The 24,756-nt window shown below is 49.0% G+C and overlaps 1 protein-coding gene across 1 annotated transcript in view; it reads left to right on the top strand.

The window, feature by feature from the left end:
- The first annotated feature begins 3,590 nt into the window (after nucleotides 1-3,590).
- Nucleotides 3,591-24,756, top strand: part of LOC144595645 (scavenger receptor cysteine-rich domain-containing protein DMBT1-like) — a 100,920-nt gene continuing 79,754 nt past the window's right edge. The window contains exons 1-2 of the mRNA XM_078403221.1: nucleotides 3,591-3,666; nucleotides 23,564-23,717. Of these exons, the coding sequence (XP_078259347.1) occupies nucleotides 3,591-3,666; nucleotides 23,564-23,717 (230 nt within the window). The remainder of the gene's footprint in view (nucleotides 3,667-23,563; nucleotides 23,718-24,756) is intronic.

Genomic DNA, 24,756 nt, shown 5'->3' with positions numbered 1-24,756 from the left:
AGAAACTTACAAAATTCTTAAGGGGTTGGACAGGCTAGATGCAGGAACATTGTTCCCAATGATGGGGAAGTCCAGAACAAGGGGTCACAGTTTAAGGATAAGGGGGAAGTCTTTTAGGACCGAGATGAGAATGTTTTTTTTCACACAGAGAGTGGTGAATCTGTGAAATTCTCTGCCACAGAAGGTAGTTGAGACCAGTTCATTGGCTATATTTTAGAGGGAGTTAGATGTGGCCCTTGTGGCTAAAGGGATCAGGGGGTATGGAGAGAAGGCAGGGACGGGATACTGAGTTGGATGATCAGCCATGATCATATTGAATGGCGGTGCAGGCTCGAAGGGCCGAATGGCCTACTCCTGCACCCATTTTCTATGTTTCTATGTCTATGTTTCTATGTAACGCTGAGACTTTGTAATGCACAGGTCAGACCGCATTTGGAGTACTGTGAACAGTTTTGGTCCCCATATCTGAGGAAGGGTGTGCTGACGTTGGAGAGGGTCCAGAGGAGGTTTATGAGAATGATCCCAGGGATGATTGGCTTAACGTATGATGAGCATTTGACGGCACTGGGCCTGTACTCGCTGGAGTTTAGAAGGATGAGGGGTGGACGTCATTGAAACAGATTAGTGAAAGGCCTGCATAGCGTGGATGTGGAGAGGATGTTTCCACTAGTGGGAGAGTCCAGGCCAGAGGGAACAGTCTCGGAGTAAAATGACATAACATGAGAAAAGAGATGAGGAGGAATTTCCTTAGTCACAGGGTAGTGAATCTGTGGAATTCGTTGCCACTGACCACGAGTCCCAGGCCTCCAGTCTGAAAAATAGCCTTCCAGCACCATTATCCACTTATGCTGACAGTACAAGGAGGAGATCCAGAACCTCGTGTCCTGGTGTCGAGACAACAAACTCTCTCCCAATGTCAGCAAGACAAAGGAGATAGTGATTGACTTCAGGAAGTGAAACGGTACACACACCCCAGTATACACTGATGGTGCCAAAGTGGAGATGGTTGAAAACTTCAAATTCCTAGGAGTCAACATCGCCAACAACTTCTCCTGGACCACCCATATTGAAGCAATGACCAAGAAAGCAGACCTACACCTAGAAGGCTTAGGAAGATCGGCAAGTCCCCTACAACTCTCACCATCTTCTACAGTTGCACCATAACAGCATTTTATCAGGATGCATCTCAACTTGGTTTGGGAACAGCTCCATCCAAGACCGCAAGAAAATGCAGCAAATTGTGGACGCAGCCCAGACCATTGCACAAACCAACCTCCCTTCCATTGACTCCATTTACACCTCACGCTGCCTCGGCAAGGCCAGCAGCATAATCAAGGACCAGTCGCACCCTGGCCACTCCCTCTTCTCCCCTCTCCCATCTCGCAAAAGATATAGAAGTGTGAAAACGCACACCTCCAGATTCAGGGACAGTTTCTTCCCAGCTGTTATCAAGCAACTGAATCATCCTACCACAACCAGATAGCAGTGCTGAACTACTATGTGCCTCATTGGTGACCCTCGGACTATTTTTCACCGGACTTTGCTGGTGTTATCTTGCACTAAACATTATTCCCTTATCATGTATCTGTACACTGTAAATGGCTCGATTGTAATCATGTGTTGCCTTTCTGTTGACTGAAGTGTGAGTGTGTGTGAGTGAGTGCATGTGAGTGAGTGTGTAGGTGTGAATGTGTGTGAGTGAGAGTGTGAGTGCGTGTGAGTGAGAGTGAGTGTGGGTGAGTGTGAGTGTGGGTGAGTGCATGTGAGTGAGAGTGTCAGTGTGTGTAAGTGAGTGTGAGTGCGTGTGAGTGTGTGAGAGTGTGAGTGCATGTGAGTGAGAGAGTGTGAGAGAGAGGGAGAGTGAGAGAGTGTGTGAGAGTGTGAGTAAGGGAGAGGGAGTGTGGGTGTGAGTGAGAGTGTGAGTGCATGTGAGTGAGAGTGTGAGTGTGTGTGAGTGAGTGTGAGTGAGTGAGAGTGTGAGTGAGAGTGTGAGTGAGAGTGTGTGAGTAAGGGAGAGAGTGAGAGAGTGCATGTGAGTGAGTGTGAGTGTGTGTGAGAGTGTGTGCGTGTGAGTGAGAGTGTGTGAGCAAGGGAGAGAGTGAGAGAGTGAGTGTGTGTGAGAGTGTGAGTGAATCAGCAAGGGCTTCTGCTCCCATCTGCTGCCCAGTGTCCCTGAGGTTAGAGTGAGTGAAGGGGATTGAGCCAGTGTTCCTGTCCCCCCTCACTGCGCACTGACCCCAGGTTGGGGGAGAGCAAGGGGAGGGGGTTCCCACTCCCGGACACCTGTTTTTGGGACGGAGTGATCACTGACCTTCATCAGACAACCAATAGATCTGCCCACTGCCATTTGAACAATGGATAGCAGTAACAGGATTGTTCCGAGTCAGCATGGATTTACGAAGGGGAAATCATGCTTGACTAATCTTCTGGAATATTTTGAGGATGTAACTAGGAAAATTGACAGGGAAGAGCCGGTGGATGTGGTGTACCTTGACTTTCAGAAAGCCTTCGACAAGGTCCCACATAGGAGATTAGTGGGCAAAATTAGAGCACATGGTATTGGAGGTAGGGTACTGACATGGATAGAAAATTGGTTGAGAGACAGGAAGCAAAGAGTGGTGCTAAATGGGTCCCTTTCAGAATGGCAGGCAGTGATCAGTGGGGTACCACAAGGCTCGGGGGCTGGGACCGCAGCTATTTACAATATACATTAGTGACTTGGATGAAGGGATTAAAGTACAAGATCTGGGTGTCCTAGTGCATCAGTCAATGAAAGGAAGCATGCAGGTACAGCAGGCAGTGAAGAAAGCCACTGGAATGTTGGCCTTCATAACAACAGGAGTTGCGTATAGGAGCAAAGAGGTCCTTCTGCAGTTGTACAGGGCCCTAGTGAGACCACACCTGGAGTACTGTGTGCAGTTTTGGTCGCCAAATTTGAGGAAGGATATTCTTGCTATTGAGGGCGTGCAGCGTAGGTTCACTAGGTTAATTCCTGGAATGGCGGGACTGTCGTATGTTGAAAGACTGGAGTGACTAGGCTAGAATTTAGAAGGATGAGAGGGGATCTTATCGAAACATGTAAGACTATTAAGGGGTTGGACATGTTAGAGGCAGGAAACATGTTCCCAATGTTGGGGGAGTCCAGAACAAGGGGCCACAGTTTAAGAATAAGGGGTAGGCCATTTAGAACTGAGATGAGGAAAAACTTTTTCAGTCAGAGAGTTGTAAATCTGTGGAATTCTCTGCCTCAGAAGGCAGTGGAGGCCAATTCTCTGAATGCATTCAAGAAAGAGCAAGATAGAGCTCTTAAGGACAGCGGAGTCAGGGGGTATGGGGAGAAGGCAGGAACGGGGGTACTGATTGAGAATGATCAGCCATGACCACATTGAATGGCGGTGCTGGCTCGAAGGGCCGAATGGCCTCCTCCTGCACTATTGTCTGTTGTTTATTGTCTATTGAACAAATGGTGTTGTGTTTCGGACTGTGCCCCACCTCCGTCACTCCCATGCAAATGTGCAGGGTTGTGGGAGTTAAAAGATGCCTCAGTCCCCAGAGGTGAGCCACAGTGTGTAGAGGAGCCTGCGGGAGACATGGTGGAACAGCAGCCCCGTCACCTGGTGTACAGCTTCACCCTTCTGCTGCTCCGTGCCTGTGTCACTGGGAACCGTGAGTCACCCACGCATCCTTCCTCAGTGCCTGCCGACTAACACCGCTAACACAGTGATCCTGCTCCAATACCTCAACACACTTCTCTCTCTCTCTCTCTCTCTCTCTCTCTCTCTCTCTCCCTCCCTATCTCCCTCCCTATCTCCCTCCCTATCTCTCCCTCCCTCTCTCTCTCTCCCCCTCCCTATCTCCCTCCCTATCTCTCCCTCTCGATCTCTCGTCAGTGGGCAGTGATGGGAGTGGAAACACTGAGTAATTTTCTCCCGCTCTCTAACTGGTGTCTCTGGACTGTGATGGGAAACTGGAAAGCTAGTTGATTTTTCTAGGAAGGAACTGCAGATGCTGGTTTACACCGAAGATAGACACAAAAGCTGGAGTAACTGGAGGCAGCATCTCTGGATAATTGGAATGGGTGACATTGTAGGTCGAGACCCTTCTTAAGACTGAAGAAGGGTCTCGACTGGAAACGTCACCCATTCCTTCTCTCCAGAGATACAGCCTGTCCCGTTGCGTTACTCCAGCATTTGTTGTCTATCTTCAGTTGGAGAGTGATGTCTTGTGGCCTTGATTGCATGTTTTGTACGTTGTGAACTGAAGGGTAACCTGAGTTTGGGTTTAGTTTATTGTCACGTGCACTGAGGCACAGTAAATAGTATTTTGTTGCGTGCTTTCCAATCAGTGGAAAGACTATGCATGATTGCAATTGAGCCGTCCGCAATGCAAGGGTCCAGTCTGCAGTGATTCTGCCTGACCCCTGAGTTTTTCCAACATTGCATCTCGATAACCTAAATTAGTCTAGTCTGCCTTGTTCTTTCCTCACATCACCAAACTAATCCCCCTGCCCCCTCTCTCATCACAGTCCTGTATTAATTCCACACTAATCCCACTGCCTTGCTCCCCACAGCCCTGTATTAATCCCTTAATTAATCCCACTGTCCTGCTCTTTCCTTGCAACACTGCATCACTCCCAGACCGACTGCCCCGCATTCTCCCCACATCTCTGTGTCAATCCACAAACATCCCTTTGGTCCGCTCTCTTCTCACACCCTAAATCAGTCCCCAAATGAATCCCAGGACCCCGCGCTCTCTGCACAACGGGGCAACATGGTGTTGCAGTGGTAAAGTTCCTTGTTCCTATATCTGTAACGTTCCTTTCTAATCCGTACCTCCCGCCCCAAGCTCACAAGGATTGAAAAAACAGTGTCGCAGCGGTAAAGATGCTCGCTTACAAGCGCCAGAGACGTGGGTTTGATCCTGACTACGGGTGCTGTCTGTACGGAGTTTTTTACGTTCTCCCTGTGTGCTAGAACGTATTTCAAGAGGGCTAGAATACAAAAACAGAAATGGAATGCCGAGGCTGTATAAGGCGCTGGTCAGGCTACATTTGGAGTACTGTGAGCAGGTTTGCTCAGCATATCTGAGGAAGGATGTGCTGGCTCTGGAGTGGATACAGAGGAGGTTTACAAGAATGATCCCAGGAATGAGTGGATCAACATATTGTTTGACGGCACTGGGCTGGAGTTTGGAAGGATGTGGGAAGACCTCATTGAAACTTACCGACTGGTGAAAGGCTTGGATAGAGTGGATGTGGAGAGGATGTTTCCACTAGCGGGATATTGTAGGACTAGTGTAAGAAAATAACTGCAGATGCTGGTACAAATCGACGGTATTTATTCACAAAATGCTGAAGTAACTCAGCAGGTCAGGCAGCATCTCAGGAGAGAAGGAATGGGCGGCGTTTCGGGTCGAGACCCTTCTTCAGATTAGTGGGACTGGTGGTCATAGCCTCAGAATTAAAGGACGTTCCTTTAGGAAGGAGATGAAGGGGAATTTCTTTAGAGGGTGGTGAATCTGTGGTATTCTTTGCTGCAGAAGGCTGTGGAGGCCAAGTCAATGGATATTTTTAAGGCAGAAATAGATAGACTCTTGATTAGTACGGGTATCAGGGGTTATAGGGAGAAGGCAGGAGAACGGGATTAGGGTGGAGAGATAGATCAGCCATGATTGAATGGCGGAGTAAACTTGATGGGCCAAATAGCCTAATTCTGCTCCTATCACTTATGACCTTACGACCTGCGTGGGTTTTTTCTTGGTGCTCCGGTTTCCGCCCACACGCCAAAGACGTACGGGTTTGTAGGCAAATTTGCTTTGTGCAAGATTGTAAACGATCCCCCGTGTGTGTGGGGTAGTGTAAATTCGCGGGGATCACTTGTCAGCAAACTAAGTATCAATCCCAATCCCGATGCCTTTCACTCTCATCAAAACTTGGTATCAATCCCAAACTAATCCCACTGCTCCCCCCCAGCTCTGTATCATTCCCACACTAATCCCGCAGCCCTGCCCTCTCCCCACTGTCTGGATTCAAACCCCAAACTAAACTGCTCTGCTCTCTCTTCATATCCCTGTATCAATTTCACATGAATCCCACTGCCCTCTCTCTCCCTAAAATAATCCCATTCCCCACTCTCTTGCCACAGCCCTGTATTGATCCTCAAACTAATCCCACTGCCTACTCTGTCCCCACACCCCTCTATTAATTCCCTAATTAATGCCACTGGCCCGCTCTCCCTACAGCCCTGTATCACACCCAAACCATCCCATTATCTTGTACTTTCCGCACAGCTACTTGTCAGTCCTAAAGAAATCCCACTGCTCCATGCTGTCTCACGAGCCCTGTGTCAATCCCCAAACTAGTCCCACTGCCCCACTCCACTCTCCCCCCCAGCCCTGCATCGCACGCGAACTAATCCCACTGCCCGCTCTCTCCCCCAGCCCTGTACTAATCCCAAACTAATTCCACTGCCCACTCTCTCCCGACAACTCTGTATTAATCCACAACTAATCCCACTGCCCGCTCTCTCCCCACAGCCCTGTACTAATCCCAAACTAATCCCACTGCCCACTCTCTCCCGACAACTCTGTGTGAATCCCCAAACTAATCCCACTGCCCACTCCTTCCCCCCAGCCCTGCATTAATCCCAAACTAATCCCACTGCCCACTCTCTCCCGACAACTCTGTGAATCCCCAAGCTAATCCCATTGCCCGCTTTCTCCCCCCAGCCCTGTACTGATCCCAAACTAATCCCATTGCCCGCTTTCTCCCCCCAGCCCTGTACTGATCCCAAACTAATCCCACTGCCCGCTCTCTCCCGACAGCCCTGTACCGATCCCAAACTCAGTGCTCTGCTTTCTCCACAAAACATTTTCCAACCCAAACTAATCCCATCGCTCTGCTCTCTTTTAATGTCACTTTCCTGCTCTCTCCAATTCTCGCTCTCTCTCTCACACATTTTCCTCCCTCAACCTCTCTCACCTTACTGACACTCTCTCTTTCTGTATGTCCCTGTGAGTTAGTTCCTGTTCTCCGCTACGATTGTTTCCTGATTCCCCCCGGCCCTTTTTACCATACTTTACGCCCTGTCACTTTATTTAATCGTATCTTACTGCCTCTCGTTCTCTCCCATTTTTTCTCCACCGCGGCCTCCTCTCTCCTACCTCTGCATTCTCATCCAAGCATTATCTCCAGGGATTTGTTACGCCATTTTCTTCCTGCCTTCTTAAACGGACATTGTAATTGACACCTTCCAGTCTGTGCGACTCACTCTGCCTGTCTTAGGATAGATGGAGGGGGCGCAGTTAAATGTAACTGCAAAGTAACGTAGAAGGAGGATGAAGTTATCAATTCTGCAAGAGACATTTGGTTCCCTGACAAAGTCAAGGAATTTAATGCTGATCAGTGGGAGGCGACCTATTTTGGGGCGGGCAGTGATTTTTGTAAATGTATTGGTTGGTGAGTTTGCAGATGACACCAAAATTGGTGGAGTTGTGGGCAGTGATTAACGTTGTTAAAGTACACGGCAGGATACAGATCAGCTACAGAGATGGGCACACAAATAGCAGGTGGAGTTTAATCTAAGCAAAGGTGTGGTACTTTGGTAGTCGATTGTAAGGAGAAAGTACGCAGTTAATGGCAAGGCCCTTCACAACACTGATGTACAGAGGGAGAGGGAACTTGTGGTCCAAAGTCCAGAGCTCCCTGACAGTGGCAATACAAGTAGATAGATTGTGTCATAGAGTCACAGAGTGTTACAGCATGGAAACTGGCCCTTCGACCCAACTTGCCCACACCGGCCAACATGTCCCAGCAACACAAATCCCACCAGCTCATGTTTGGTCCATATCCCTCCAAATCTGTCGTATCCAGGTACCCTGTCCAACTGACTCTTAAACATTGGGATAGTCCCAGCCTCAACTACCTCCTCTGGCAGCTTGTTCCATAGGTTCCATAGATTGGTAAAGAAGACCAACGGTATGCCTGCCTGCATTGCTCGGGCATTATATTTAAGCGTCAAGAAGTCATATTGCAGCTTAACAGTACTTTGATTCAGTTGCATTTGGAGTATTGCATGCAGCTCTGCTGACACAATTGCAGGAAGGGTGTGGAGGTTCTGGAGAAGTTGCAGAAGATGCCTATTAGAATGCTGCCTGGATATCAGCTGCAGGGGGCGCTTGCACAAACGTAGATTGTTCCACCTGGACAGTTGCAGGCTGAGTGGAGACCTGTTAGTAATGTTTAAAATGATGAGAGACATAGATAGTATGGGCAGACAAAGCCTTTTACACCTGGGAGGGAATTGCAAAGACTAGAAGCCATTGTTTTGTTGTGAGATGGTGACATTTAAAGGCGATGTGAGGGGCAAGGACTTTTAATACAGAGAGTAGAAGATGCCTGGAACACAATGGCATTGGTTGTCCATAGGTAATGGATCGACTGGGCTCATATTCACTGGAATTTAGAAGGATGAGAGGGGATTTTACAGAAACATATAAAAGTATTAGATGATTGGACAGGCTAGATGCAGGAAGAATGTTCCCGATGTTGGGGGAGACCAGAACCAGGGGTCACAGTTTAAGAATAAGGGGTAGGCCATTTAGGGCTGAGATGAGGAAATACTTTTTTACCCAGAGAGTTGTGAATCTGTGGAATTCTCTGCCACAGAAGGCAGTGGAGGCCAATTCACTGGATGTGCTCAAGAGAGAGTTAGACATAGCTCTTTGGGCTAATGGAATCAAGGGATATGGGAAGAAAGCAGGAACGGGGGACTGATTCTGGATGATCAGCCATGATCATATTGAATGGCGGTACTGGCTCGAAGGACCGAATGGCCTACTCCTGCACATATTTTCTATATTTCTATGTTTCTATGATGTAGTTGAGGCAGATATTGTATTGTATTGTAATTAGTTTATTAGCTAAGTATGTAAAAACATACAAGGAATTTGATTTGCCATATACCAAAAAAGCAACAAGACACACAACTACATAAAAATGAACATAAACATCCACCACAGCGCACTGCGATGGAAGGCAATAAAATCTTATCTTCTTTCCTCCTTATTCTCCCGAGGAGGGGCAGTCGAACCATCCGCAGTCAAAGCTCCTCCGTTGGGGTGTTCGAAGCTCCCGTGACGGGGCAGTTGGGACGGTTGAAGCTCCTGCAGTTGGAGCTCCCAAAGTCGATTCCTAACGAGGGACCGCGAGCTCCACAATGTTAAGTCCGCAGGCTCCCGCAGTTGGAGCTCCCGCAGTGGATCCCCTGCAAAGGAACCGCTAGCTCCATGATGTTAGGCCGCTGTGCGGACGGAGATGTGACACGGAAAAAGATGCATCTCCGTCGAGGAAAAGAGATTAAAAAAAGTTTCCCCCAACTCCCCCTCCCCACCCCCAACATAAAACAAAGCTAAAGATACACTAAAACATACATTTAACAACGGATTATACACAACAAAAGAAGGAAAAGACAAGACAGACCATTGACGAAGCTGCTATCGTGCGGCGCCACCTGGTGGATGGTGATGTTCAAGAAGCTTTTGGAAATGCATGTGGAGATGCAGGGAATGGAGCGATAGGAATCTCGTACAGGCAGAGGAGATTGGTTTAACTTGGTATCGGGTTCAGCATGGATATCGTGGGCTGGAAAGCCGGTTCCTGTGCTGTACTGGTCTATGTTCCATGACTGATTCGTGTAAGGCATGCACAATGAATGGTAAGGCTCTCGACATTATTGAGGAACTGGGGGACAGTGGAGCTTCAGTGTCCGGGGATAGAATACACACAGTGAGTAGTAGAGTGTACTGATAAACAGGGGGACCTCAAGGGGAAAGGGTAGGACACATACAGTGAATTATAGGGAGGACTGAGGAAATGAAGGCGTTTGGTGTATGCACACTGTAAACGGGGGTGAGAAGTGTAGAGAAATAGAGGGGACGCTGTGCACAAGGGTACGGTGCTCATCATGAATGGCAGGGAGCAGAGGCACGAGGGATCTTGGTGTACAGGGTAGGACACACACCATGAATGGCAGGGAGCAATGAGGAACAGAGGGATCGGTGTACAAGGGTCTCTGAAGGCGGCATAACAGTACAAAATGCTGAATAAGGCGAATGGAATGATTGCCTTCATCAGTCATTGAAATATAGAAAATAGGTGCAGGAGTAGGCCATTCGGCCCTTCGAGCCTGCACCGCCATTCAATATGATCATGGCTGATCATCCAACTCAGTATCCTGTACCTGCCTTCTCTCCATACCCCCCTGATCCCTTTAGCCACAAGGGCCACATCTAACTCCCTCTTAAATACAGCCAATGAACTGGCCTCAACTACCTTCTGTGGCAGAGAATTCCACACACTCACCACTCTCTGTGTGAAAAAAAACGTTCTCATCTCGGTCCTAAAAGACTTCCCCCTTACTTAAACTGTGACCCCTTGTTCTGGACTTCCCCAACATCGGGAACAATCTTCCTGCATCTAGCCCACATGTGTCAAACTCAAGGCCTGCGGGCCGAATCCGACCCGCCACGTCATTTTATGTGGCCCGAGAGAGCTTAATTGTCACTGGTCGAATATCTTTTAAGTTACTGACATTTTTAACTTTAAAACTCTAATTTCTAAACACATTTTTCCAAGTGCTGTGCATCTGACCTCACTCGCACAAACAAGATGGACGCCGTTAGCGGAGCCGCCCGCCCGCAATCACCGCCTCCCCTCCCCTCACTCTCCTCCCCTTACTCCCCTCCCCTCACTCCCATCACTCTCCTCCCCTCACTCCTCTCACTCCCCTCCCCTCACTCCCCTCACACTCCTCCCCTCACCTCACTCTCCTCCCCTCACTCCCCTCCCCTCACTCACCTCACACTCCTCCCCTCACTCCCCTCCCCTCACTCTCCTCCCCTCACTCCCTTCCCCTCACTCCCCTCCCCTCTCCTCACTCCCCTCACTCCCCTCCCCTCACTCTCCTCACTCCCCTCACTCTCCTCACTCCCCTCACTCCACTCTCCCCTCACTCTCCTCACTCCCCTCACTCTCCTCACTCCCCTCCCCTCACTCTCCTCACTCCCCTCCCCTCACTCTCCTCCCCTCACTCCACTCTCCCCTCACTCTCCTCACTCCCCTCCCCTCACTCTCCTCACTCCCCTCCCCTCCCCTCACTCCCCTCACTCTCCTCACTCCCCTCACTCTCCTCACTCCCCTCCCCTCACTCTCCTCACTCCCCTCCCCTCTCCTCACTCCCCTCACTCTCCTCACTCCCCTCACTCTCCTCACTCCCCTCCCCTCACTCTCCTCACTCCCCTCCCCTCACTCTCCTCACTCCCCTCCCCTCCCCTCACTCCCCTCACTCTCCTCACTCCCCTCACTCTCCTCACTCCCCTCCCCTCACTCTCCTCACTCTCCTCACTCCCCTCACTCTCCTCACTCCCCTCACTCCCCTCCCCTCACTCCCCTCCCCTCCCCTCACTCCACTCCCCTCACTCTCACTGGTGGGGAAGAGAGAGTGGGGGTGAGGGGAAGGGACAGTGGGGGTCAGGGAAGAGTGGGGGGAAGGAAAGGGGGAGAAGGTGGGTGGGGGAAGGGGACAGGCTCTTGCGCGAGTCAAGGGTGTTTTATTATCATACTAGACCAAGTGGACCCGTTGGGCCCAAACCTCTCCTGCATTGGTGCAGCACCCTCTCCTACCCCCCTCCCCCCTCCCTCCTCTCCCCCCTTCCCTCCCCACTTCCCCTTCCCCCTCTCCATCCCCCTCCACCCCCTTATCCACCCTCCTCTAAATAACTTTAAGGGGTAACTTTTTAACACAAAGGGTGGTGGGTGTATGGAACAAGCTGCCAGAGAAAGTAGTTGAGGCTGGGTCTATTCCAATGTTTAAGAAACAGTTAGACAGGTACATGGATAGGACAGGTTTGGAGGGATATCGACCAAGCGCAGGCAGGTGGGACTAGTGTAACTGGGACATTGTTGGCCGGTGCGGGCAAGTTGGACCGTAGGGCCTGTTTCCACACAGTATCACTCTATGACTCGAAATGTCCCAAAACTAATCAATGACATTCTCACTGGCTGCAGCACAACAGATACGTAAACATATTACTCTGCAAAGCGCATAATAAACAACAAAGGATCAGTATATATAGAAAAAACTAACAGACAGAAACGTCAGTCTGAAGAAGGGTCTCGACCCGAAACGTCACCCATTCCTTCTCTCCTGAGATGCTGCCTGACCTGCTGAGTTACTCCAGCATTTTGTGAATATATACCTTCGATTTGTACCAGCATCTGCAGTTATTTTCTTATATAAGACAAATAAATAGACATTGGTAGTATAATGTCAAAGCACTGTCCCCAAAGGCTATATACTTTGGAGCCTATTTGGATGTTGTAGTGTATAATAGTCCAATGGGTGTAAGGAAGAAACTTTTTCTTCAGCCTGGAGGTCAGGCTCCTGTACCTTTTACTCGATGGCAGGGGTGAAATTTAGCGTGGCCGGGGCGGTGTGGGTCTTTGATGATGGCAAAGTCCCTTTTTGAGGCAGCGACTCTTATAGATCCCTTCGATGGTGGGGAGGTCAGTATCCGTGATGGGCTGGGCAGTGTTCGCCATACTTTGCAATCTTCTTTGTTCCTGGGCATTAGAGTTGCCGAATCAGGCCGTGATGCAACCAATCAATATGGTCTCCACCGTATACCGGCAGCGGTTGAAGAGAGCTTCTGCTGAAATACCAAATCTCTTCAATCTCCCAAGGAAGTAGAGGCATTGATGGGCTTCCTTTATGATTGCATTAATGTGCTGGGTCCAGGACAGATCTTCAGAGATACGCACACCCAGGAATTAGACGTCTTAGACTCTCTCCACCACTGTTCTGTCGATGAAGACAGGTTTATGAATCCTCATTCCTCCTCTTCCGAAGTCAACAATCAGTTCCTTGGTCTAGCTGCTGTTGAATATAAGGTTGTTGTTCATGCCCATCCAAGCATGCTCTCAGGAATTTCTACTTGATGGTCACCATGGACATGGAGATTAAGATGGAGTATAAGATTGTGATTCTAAATTCTTGCAGTTATTGCTGAGTGAAGCTTTGCTGATTAACCTAGTTGATCCTGTATCTGTTCCAGCCTCTGTCCCCGTCCGTCTGGTGAATGGCAACAACATGTGCTCCGGGAGAGTGGAGGTCTATCACAACTCCACCTGGGGCACCGTCTGCGGCAGGAGCTGGGATATCAATGCGGGGAACGTGGTCTGCAGGGTGTTGAACTGTGGGGCGGCCCGGTCAGTAACAACAGCTGCCCCCTACGGAGATGCCACTGGGAACATCTGGCTGGATGGGGTGATGTGTAACGGGACAGAGCCTGCCCTCGACCAGTGTCCTGCCAGCCCATGGGGGGTGAATAACTGCACACACGGAGAGTACGCTGGAGTCTCCTGCTCAGGTGAGTGTAGATAGCGCTCAGGGTGTGGGCATTGTGTGTGGTCAGCAACTTTAACCTGAAACAGGTACTCCTTTGGTTATTGAGGACTTCCCCAGGAATTGCTTTCCAGCCTGCGCTTGGTCTCGCCAACATATAGGATGTTGGTTTTATTTTAAAAAACGGCCAGGTAAATCTTCTTTGGAAAAGCCACCTTCCCATTCAAAGCTGGTAAGCCATTTGCAGTCGCATAGTACTGTAAGGCATTGTGTGTAGTTCTATTTACCACGTTTGAGGGAGAATGTGGAGGCTGTGGAGAGGGTGCAGAAGAGGTTGACCAAAATTTTGCCTGATGACCTCGAGTCATTCCACCCTTCTACCCGAATTTGCCGTGCCGACCAACATATCCCAGAAAAGCTAGTCTGATTTGCCGACAGTTGGCCATGATCACTTTAAAACAGTTATACTCAGGTATCTGTCCAAGTTTCTTTTGAAAGCTGTTATCGTACCTGCCTCTACTTCCCCCTGCAGCAGCTCATTCCATGTACCCATCCCTTCTGATTGAAAGAGATACCCCTCAAGTTTGTATTAAATCTAACTCTTCTCCCCTCACACCTATCTGGTCTGAGTCTTGATTCCTCTATTATGGGGAAAAGTCGTGGTGCGTTCAGCTTATCAATTACCCTCGAGATTTTATACACGTCTATAAACATCACCTCTTAGTCTCTGCAATTCAACGATTTAAGAGGGTGGTTAAAGTTGAATTGTGTTCCCAAAAGTAATTGAGTCAACCTCCGTTTCTAAATTAATGAGAGCCATACACAGGGTGGGCAGTCAGATCTTTATTCCTGTGATGGATTTGTCAAATACCAGAGGGCACAGGTTGAAGGTGAGAAGGACAAGGTTTAAAGGAGATTTACGAGGCGAGTTTTGAGGACAAAGCTAATTTTAACCTCATCCCCCCCTCTGTTGCAGGTCCGGTGCCCGTCCGTCTGGTGAATGGGAACAACATGTGCTCTGGGAGAGTGGAGGTCTATCACAACTCCACCTGGGGCACCGTCTGCGGCAGGAGCTGGGATATCAATGCGGGGAACGTGGTCTGCAGGGTGTTGAACTGTGGGGCGGCCCGGTCAGTAACAACAGCTGCCTCCTACGGAGAGGCCACTGGGAACATCTGGCTGGATGGGGTGACGTGTAACGGGACAGAGCCTGCCCTCGACCAGTGTCCTGCCAGCCCATGGGGGGTGAATAACTGCACACACGGAGAGTACGCTGGAGTCTCCTGCTCAGGTGAGTGTGGGTGGGGTTGGTACTCTCTCAGCAGAGTGGGCTTTGTGCCGGTGTCTGGGGTTTAAACCCAAAACTAATGGTCCACTGGCTGTTGCGTATTTCCCCAGAAAATGCTTCAGGACAACTGGAAAATTGATGGAGTTGTAGATAGTGAGGATATTTACAAATGGATACAACGGGATATGGATTTGTTGTAAATTCGGGCAGAGTAATTGCATGTGTAGATTAATGCAGAGAAGTGTGTGGTGGAGTATTTTATGAGGTTAGTTGTCATAGAAAAGTAGACATTAAATGATAGTGGCCTTCAGAGTACTGATGTACACGGGGATCTTGGGAAACACATCCAGAGTTCCCTGAATGTGGCAGCACAAGGTCAGAGCTTCCAATGCTGTTATTGTACCTGCAGCAACTCCGCCCTCTGCTGGCTCAGCGCATGTACTAATCTCTTTCTGCTTGAAACAGTTGCCCCTCAAGTTCTTATTAAAATCTTTCCATTCTCACCTTAAACTGTCTCCTCTGAACCTTCATTCCCCTATCCTGGAAAAAAGATGATGCGCATTCACCTTATCAATTACTCTCAAGATTTTATACATGTCCATAACATGAAATCAAATTTAAATTTAAATCTAAATCTACAATTTAAACTTGAATATGAATGTAACCTCATCCCCCCTGTGTTGCAGGTCCGGTGCCCGTCCGTCTGGTGAATGGGAACAACATGTGCTCCGGGAGAGTGGAGGTCTATCACAACTCCACCTGGGGCACCGTCTGCGGCAGGAGCTGGGATATCAATGCGGGGAACGTGGTCTGCAGGGTGTTGAACTGTGGGGCGGCCCGGTCAGTAACAACAGCTGCCTCCTACGGAGAGGCCACTGGGAACATCTGGCTGGATGGTGTGATGTGTAATGGGATAGAGCCTGCCCTCGACCAGTGTCCTGCCAGCCCATGGGGGGTGAATAACTGCACACACGGAGAGTATGCTGGAGTCTCCTGCTCAGGTGAGTGAAGATAGCGCTCAGGGTGTGGGCATTGTGTGTGGTCAGCAACTTTAACCCGAAACAGGTATTTCTTTGGTTATTGAGGACTTCCCCAGGAATTGCTTTCCAGACAACAGGAAAATTGGTGGAATTGTGGACAATGAGGAAGGTTGTGGGCAGGATATAGATGCTGTGGTGGCACACTGGTGTAGCGGTAGAGTTGCTGCCGTACAGTGCCAAAGATCCGGGATCGATCCTGACTACGGCTGCTGTCAGTATGGAGTTTGCACGTTTTCCCCGGGTGCTCCGGTTACCTCCCACATTCCAAAGACGTATTGTAGGTTAATTGGAAATTGTAAATTCTCCCTCGTGTGTAAGATAGTGCTTGTGTACAGTGACCGCTGATTGCCACAGACTCGGTGGGCTATAGGGCTGTTTCCGCGCTGTATCCCTAAACTAAACGGGATAGAAGGAATGGGTGACATTTCAGATCGAGACTCTTCTGCAGTTTGAGAGTCTGGGGAGAGGAAGGCACAGAGATAAGGAAGGGTATGGTGTGAAAACGAGACATCAAAGGGGACGATATCTTAGAAAATGTAGAATAGATCATTGATAGTTAGGGGAAGGTGACAATGAAGCATACAATTATAAAACCTAATCAGGAAGACAGTCAGACTGGTCAGAGACCTAGGATGGGGTGGGATGGAGAGAGAGGGAAAGCAAGGGTTACTTGAAGTTAGAGAAGTTGCTATTCATACCGCTGGGGTGTAAACTGACCAAGCGAAATATGAGGTGCTGTTTCTCCAATTTGCAGTGGGCCACACTCTGACAATGGAGGAGGCCCAGGACAGAAAGCTCAGTGTGGGAATGGGAGTGGGAGTTAAATTGTTTAGCAACCAGGAGGTTATTAAGGTTTAGGCGAACTGAATGGACGTGTTCAGCGAAACGATCGCCGAGCCTGCGCTTGGTCTCGCCAACATATAGGATGTCAGTTTTATTTTAAAAAACAGCCAGGTAAATCTTCTTTGGAAAAGGCACCTTCCCATTCAAAGCTGGTAAGCCATTTGCAGTCGCATAGTACTGTAAGGTATTGTGTGTAGTTCTATTTACCACGTTTGAGGGAGAATGTGGAGGCTGTGGAGTTGGTGCAGAAGAGGTTGACCAAAATTTTGCGTGATGTCATCGAGTGATTCCACACAGATATTGGCTCAGCGCATGTACTAATCTCTTTCTGCTTGAAACATTCTCACCTTAAACTGTCTCCTCTGAACCTTCATTCCCCTATCCTGGAAAAAAAATGGTGCGCATTCACCGTATCAATTACTCTCAAGATTTTATACATGTCCATAACATTAAATCAAATTTAAATTTAAATCTAAATCTACAATTTAAACTTGAATCTAAATGTAACCTCATCCCCCCTGTGTTGCAGGTCCGGTGCCCGTCCGTCTGGTGAATGGGAACAACATGTGCTCCGGGAGAGTGGAGGTCTATCACAACTCCACCTGGGGCACCGTCTGCGGCAGGAGCTGGGATATCAATGCGGGGAACGTGGTCTGCAGGGTGTTAAACTGTGGGGCGGCCCGGTCAGTAACAACAGCTGCCCCCTACGGAGAGGCCACTGGGAACATCTGGCTGGATGGGGTGACGTGTAACGAGACAGAGCCTGCCCTCGACCAGTGTCCTGCCAGCCCATGGGGGGTGAATAACTGCACACACGGAGAGTACGCTGGAGTCTCCTGCTCAGGTGAGTGTGGGTGGGGCTGGTACTCTCTCAGCAGAGTGGGCTTTGTGCCGGTGTTGGGGGTTTAAACCAGAAACTAACGTTCCATTGGTTCTTGAGTGTTTTGCTAAAATGGTTTAGCACCACAGGGAAATGCGTGTAGATGTGGACAGTGAGGAAAGTGGTGATAGGAAAAAATGGATCATAGATAAGTTTAAATTAGGGCAAAATGGGAAAAGGCAGATAGAGTTTAATTCAGGCAAGAGTGAGGTGAGATGTTGCAGCATTTCTAATGCAAGAGGGAAGTACACAATGAATGTGATGACAATCGGGGGCATAGATGTGCAGTGAGATCTTGGTGGAAAGTCTATACCTCCTTGAATGTAACAAAGAAGTAGATAGGATGTTATGGAGAGTGTACGATGGGCTTGCCTTCATGGGTCGGGGCAATGAGTATAAATGAAGGGATGTCATTGGCAGTTGTATAAAACTTTGGTGAGGTGACCGTAGGAGTATTGTCTGCAGTTTGTCCCATTACTGGACAAATGCGGAGTGGCTGGAGGGAGTTAACAAGAGTTTCAAGATGTTGACTTAATTAGGGAATATTAGCCACTGGGATATTGTGGGTAAACTCAGAGTGTTTTCTCCAGATCGCCGGAGACTGAGGGGTTACCAGATAGAAGTGTATAAAATGTCCTCGACCATTACTGTCCCACTCAATCTATTCCACTCTTCCTCACTGCCAGCACTGTCATATTACACAGTCTATTCTTTCCCTTCCATAATTCTTGGCAACATTTGAGAAGTTAACAGACCAAGTGGACCCGTTGGGCCCAAAACCTCTCCTGCATTGGTGCAGCACCCTCTCCTCCCCCCTATCTCCCCTCCCCTCCACCCTCCACCCCTCACCCCACCCCCTACTTCCACTCCCCCATCACTCCATCCCCCTCAACCCCTCTTATCCTCCATCCTCCCCTCTGCCTCCCTCACTGCCTCCCTCACTGCCTCCCTCCCTCCCTCCCTCCCTCCCTCCCTCCCAAGGAGATAGATTTAAACATTAAAATGTGAATAACTTTTAAAATATAACACCGATTTCAATGAAACTTCCTCCATGAGCACCAAAGGGACAACGGTGAGTTAGGTGGGCCCAAAATGGTCGAGCTACCGTGTGCCATTTTGCCTGTAGTTCAGGAACAAACAAACAAACAAACGAGAGTTTTAGTATGTAGATGTCTAATTTCAACCTCATCCCCCCTGTGTTGCAGGTCCGGTGCCCGTCCGTCTGGTGAATGGGAACAACATGTGCTCCGGGAGAGTGGAGGTCTATCACAACTCCACCTGGGGCACCGTCTGCGGCAGGAGCTGGGATATCAATGCGGGGAACGTGGTCTGCAGGGTGTTGAACTGTGGGGCGGCCCGGTCAGTAACAACAGCTGCCCCCTACGGAGAGGCCACTGGGAACATCTGGCTGGATGGGGTGATGTGTAATGGGACAGAGCCTGCCCTCGACCAGTGTCCTGCCAGCCCATGGGGGGTGAATAACTGCACACACGGAGAGTACGCTGGAGTCTCCTGCTCAGGTGAGTGTAGATAGCGCTCAGGGTGTGGGCATTGTGTGTGGTCAGCAACTTTAACCCGAAACAGGTATTTCTTTGGTTATTGAGGACTTCCCCAGGAATTGCTTTCCAGACAACAGGAAAATTGGTGGAATTGTGGACAATGAGGAAGGTTGTGGGCAGGATATAGATGCTGTGGTGGCACACTTGTGTAGCGGTAGAGTTACTGCCGTACAGTGCCAAAGACCCGGGATCGATCCTGACTACGGCTGCTGTCAGTATGGAGTTTGCACGTTTTCCCCGGGTGCTCCGGTTACCTCCCACATTCCAAAGACGTCTTGTAGGTTAATTGTAAATTGTAAATTCTCCCTCGTGTGTAAGATAGTGCTTGTGTACAGTGACCGCTGATTGCCACAGACTCGGTGGGCTATAGGGCTGTTTCCGCGCTGTATCCCTAAACTAAACTGGATAGAAGGAATGGGTGACATTTCAGATCGAGACTCTTCTGCAGTTTGAGAGTCTGGGGAGAGGAAGGCACAGAGATAAGGAAGGGTATGGTGTGAAAACGAGACATCAAAGGGGACGTAATCTTAGAAAATGTAGAATAGATCATTGATAGTTAGGGGAAGGTGACAATGAAGCATACAATTATAAAACCTAATCAGGAAGACCGTCAGACTGGTCAGAGACCTAGGATGGGGTGGGATGGAGAGAGAGGGAAAGCAAGGGTTACTTGAAGTTAGAGAAGTTGCTATTCATACCGCTGGGGTGTAAACTGACCCAGCGAAATATGAGGTGCTGTTTCTCCAATTTGCAGTGGGCCACACTCTGACAATGGAGGAGGCCCAGGACAGAAAGCTCAGTGTGGGAATGGGAGTGGGAGTTAAATTGTTTAGCAACCAGGAGGTTATTAAGGTTTAGGCGAACTAAATGGACGTGTTCAGCGAAACGATCGCCGAGCCTGCGCTTGGTCTCGCCAACATGTAGGATGTCAGTTTTATTTTAAAAAACGGCCAGGTAAATCTTCTTTGGAAAAGGCACCTACCCATTCAAAGCTGGTAAGCCATTAGCAGTCGCATAGTACTGTAAGGTATTGTGTGTAGTTCTATTTACCACGTTTGAGGGAGAATGTGGAGGCTGTGGAGTTGGTGCAGAAGAGGTTGACCAAAATTTTGCATGATGTCATCGAGTGATTCCACACTGATATTGGCCCTTCTACCCGACTTTGCCGTGCTGACCAACATATCCCAGAAAAGCTAGTCTGATTTGCCGACAGTTGGCCATGATCACTTTAAAACAGTTAAACTCAGGTTTGAAAGCTGTTATCGTACCTGCCTCTACTTCCCCCTGTAGCAGCTCATTCCATGTACCCATCCCTTCTGATTGAAAGAGATATCCCTCAAGTTTGTATTAAATCTAACTCTTCTCCCCTCACACCTATCTGGTCTGTGTCTTGATTCCTCTATCATGGGGAAAAGTCGTGGTGTGTTCAGCTTATCAATTACCCTCAAGATTTTATACACGTCTATAAACATTACCTCTTAGTCTCTGCAATTCAACGATTTTAGAAGGTGGATAAACTTGAATTGAGAGATACAGATTTAGATTTAGAGATACAGCGCAGAAGCAGGCCCTTCGGCCCACCAGGTCCGCGCCGTCCAGCGATCCCCGCACACTAACACTGTCCTACACCCACTAGGGACAATTTTTACATTTGCCCAGCCAATTAACCTACATACCTCTACGTCTTTGGAGTTCCCAAAAGTAATTGAGTCAACCTCTCGTTTCTAAATTAATGAGAGCCATGCACAGGGTGGGCAGTCAGATCTTTATTCCTGGGATGGATTTGTCAAATACCAGAGGGCACAGGTTTAATGTGAGAAAGACAAGGTTTAAAGGAGATTTACGAGGCGAGTATTGAGAACTTGAATCTAAATTTATCTCCCCATAAATCCCCCCTCATCCCCCCCTCTGTTGCGGGTCCGGTGCCCGTCCGTCTGGTGAATGGGAACAACATGTGCTCCGGGAGAGTGGAGGTCTATCACAACTCCACCTGGGGCACCGTCTGCGGCAGGAGCTGGGATATCAATGCGGAACGTGGTCTGCAGGGTGTTGAACTGTGGGGCGGCCCGGTCAGTAACAACCGCTGCCCCCTACGGAGAGGCCACTGGGAACATCTGGCTGGATGGGGTGACGTGTAACGAGACAGAGCCTGCCCTCGACCAGTGTCCTGCCAGCCCATGGGGGGTGAATAACTGCACACACGGAGAGTACGCTGGAGTCTCCTGCTCAGGTGAGTGTGGGTGGGGCTGGTACTCTCTCAGCAGAGTGGGCTTTGTGCCGGTGTCTGGGGTTTAAACCCAAAACTAATGGTCCACTGGCTGTTGAGTATTTCCCCAGAAAATGCTTCAGGACAACCGGAAAATTGATGGAGTTGTAGATAGTGAGGATATTTACAAATGGATACAACGGGATATGGATAAGTTGTAAATTCGGGCAGAGTAATTGCATGTGTAGATTAATGCAGAGAAGTGTGTGGTGGAGTATTTTATGAGGTTAGTTGTCATAGAAAAGTAGACATTAAATGATAGTGGCCTTCAGAGTACTGATGTACACGGGGATCTTGGGAAACACATCCAGAGTTCCCTGAATGTGGCAGCACAAGATCAGAGCTTCCAATGCTGTTATTGTACCTGCAGCAACTCCGCCCTCTGCTGGCTCAGCGCATGTACTAATCTCTTTCTGCTTGAAACAGTTGCCCCTCAAATTCTTATTAAAATCTTCCCATTCTCACCTTAAACTGTCTCCTCAGAACCTTCATTCCCCTATCCTAGAAAAAAAATGGTGCGCATTCACCGTATCAATTACTCTCAAGATTTTATACATGTCCATAACATGAAATCAAATTTAAATTTAAATCTAAATCTACAATTTAAACTTGAATCTAAATGTAACCTCATCCCACCTCTGTTCCAGGTCCGGTGCCCGTCCGTCTGGTGAATGGGAACAACATGTGCTCCGGGAGAGTGGAGGTCTATCACAACTCCACCTGGGGCACCGTCTGCGGCAGGAGCTGGGATATCAATGCGGGGAACGTGGTCTGCAGGGTGTTGAACTGTGGGGCGGCCCGGTCAGTAACAACAGCTGCCTCCTACGGAGAGAACACTGGGAACATCTGGCTGGATGGGGTGATGTGTAAAGGGACAGAGCCTGCCCTCGACCAGTGTCCTGCCAGCCCATGGCGGGTGAATAACTGCACACACGGAGAGTACGCTGGAGTCTCCTGCTCAGGTGAGTGTGGCTGGGGCTTGTACTCTCTCAGCAGAGTGGGCTTTGTGCCGGTGTTGGGGGTTTAAACCAGAAACTAACGTTCCATTGGTTCTTGAGTGTTTTGCTAAAATGGTTTAGCACCACAGGGAAATGCGTGTAGATGTGGACAGTGAGGAAAGTGGTGATAGGAAAAAATGGATCATAGATAAGTTTAAATTAGGGCAAAATGGGAAAAGGCAGATAGAGTTTAATTCAGGCAAGAGTGAGGTGAGATGTTGCAGCATTTCTAATGCAAGAGGGAAGTACACAATGAATGTGATGACAATCGGGGGCATAGATGTGCAGTGAGATCTTGGTGGAAAGTCTGTACCTCACTGAAAGTGACACAGAAGTAGATAGGATGTTATGGAAAGCGTACGATGGGCTTGCCTTCATGGGTCGGGGCAATGAGTATAAATGACGGGACGTCATTGGCAGTTGTATAAAACTTTGGTGAGGTGATCTTAGGAGTATTGTCTGCAGTTTGTCCCATTACTGGACAAATGCGGAGTGGCTGGAGAGAGTTAACAAGAGTTTCAAGATGTTAACTTGATTAGAGAATATTAGCTACTGGGATATTGTGGGTAAACTCAGTGTTTTCTCCAGATCGCCGGAGACTGAGGGGTTACCAGATAGAAGTCTATCAAATGTCCTCGACCAATACTGTCCCGCTCAATCTATTCCACTCCACCTCACTATCAGCACTGTCATATTACAGTCTATTCTTTCCCTTCCATAATTCTCAACACCATTTGAGAAGTTAGTAGACCAAGTGGACCCGTTGGGCCCAAAGCTCTCCTGCATTGGTGCAACACCCTCTCCACCCCCTACCTCTCGCCCCCTCCCTGCCGCCTTCCCACCTCCCCACCCCCCTTCCACTCTCCCCCCTCCCCCTCCACCACTTCCCCGGCACCCCATCTCCATCCCCCTCAACCCGCCTTATTCTCCCTCCTCCCCTTCTCCCTCCCTTCCCCCCCCCTCCCTCCCTCCCTCCCTCCCTCCCTCCCTCCCTCCCTCCCTCCCTCCCTCCCTCCCTCCCTCCCTCCCTCCCTCCCTCCCTCCCTCCCTCCCACCTCCCTCCCCTATGAGATAGATTTAAACTTTAAAATGTGAATAATTTTACAAATATATCACCGATTTCAATGAAACTTCCTCCATGAGCACCAAAGGGACAATGGTGAGTTAGGTGGGCCTAACATGGTCGAGCTATCGTGTGCCATTTTGCCTGTAGTTCAGGAACAAACAAACAAACAAGGGTTTTAGTATATAAATTACTCATTTCAACCCCATCCCCCCCTCTGTTGCAGGTCCGGTGCCCGTCCGTCTGGTGAATGGGAACAACATGTGCTCCGGGAGAGTGGAGGTCTATCACAATTCCACCTGGGGTACCGTCTGCGGCAGGAGCTGGGATATCAATGCTGGGAACGTGGTCTGCAGGGTGTTGAACTGTGGGGCGGCCCGGTCAGTAACAACAGCTGCCTCCTATGGAGAGGCCACTGGGAACATCTGGCTGGATGGGGTGATGTGTAATGGGACAGAGCCTGCCCTCGACCAGTGTCCTGCCAGCCCATGGCGGGTGAATAACTGCACACACGGAGAGTACGCTGGAGTCTCCTGCTCAGGTGAGTGTGGGTGGGGCTTGTACTCTCTCAGCAGAGTGGGCTTTGTGCCGGTGTTGGTGGATTAAACCTGAAACTAACGTTCCATTTGTTCTTGAGTGTTTTGCTAAAATGATTTAGCACCACGGGGAAATGAGTGTAGACATGGCCAGTGAGGAAGGTGGTGATAGGAAGAAATGGATCATAGATATGTTTAAATTAGGGCAAAATGGGAAAAGGCAGATAGAGTTTACTTCAGACAAGAGTGAGGTGAGATGTTGCAGCATTTCTAATGCAAGAGGGAAGTACACAATGAATGGGATGACAATCGGGGGCATAGATGTGCAGTGAGATCTTGGTGCAAAGTCTATACCTCCTTGAATGTAACACAGAAGTAGATAGGATGTTATGGAGAGTGTACGATGGGCTTGCCTTCATGGGTCGGGGCAATGAGTATAAATGACGGGACGTCATTGGCAGTTGTATAAAACTTTGGTGAGTTGACAGTAGGAGTATTGTCTGCAGTTTGTCCCATTACTGGACAAATGCAGATTTGCTGGTGAGAGTCAATAAGAGTTTCAAGATGTTGAGTTAATGAGAGAATATTAGCTACTGGGATATTGTGGGTAAACTCAGTGTTTTCTCCAGATCGCCGGAGACTGAGGGGTTACCAGATAGAAGTCTATCAAATGTCCTCGACCAATACTGTCCCGCTCAATCTATTCCACTCCACCTCACTATCAGCACTGTCATATTACAGTCTATTCTTTCCCTTCCATAATTCTCAACACCATTTGAGAAGTTAGTAGACCAAGTGGACCCGTTGGGCCCAAAGCTCTCCTGCATTGGTGCAACACCCTCTCCACCCCCTTCCTCTCCCCCCCCTCCCTGCCGCCTTCCCA

Source organism: Rhinoraja longicauda, chromosome 7 (genome assembly GCF_053455715.1).
Source record: "Rhinoraja longicauda isolate Sanriku21f chromosome 7, sRhiLon1.1, whole genome shotgun sequence".
Lineage (NCBI taxonomy): Eukaryota > Metazoa > Chordata > Chondrichthyes > Rajiformes > Arhynchobatidae > Rhinoraja > Rhinoraja longicauda.
Note: the sequence above shows the minus strand (reverse complement) of the source record. Positions and strands in the feature narration are given on the sequence as shown.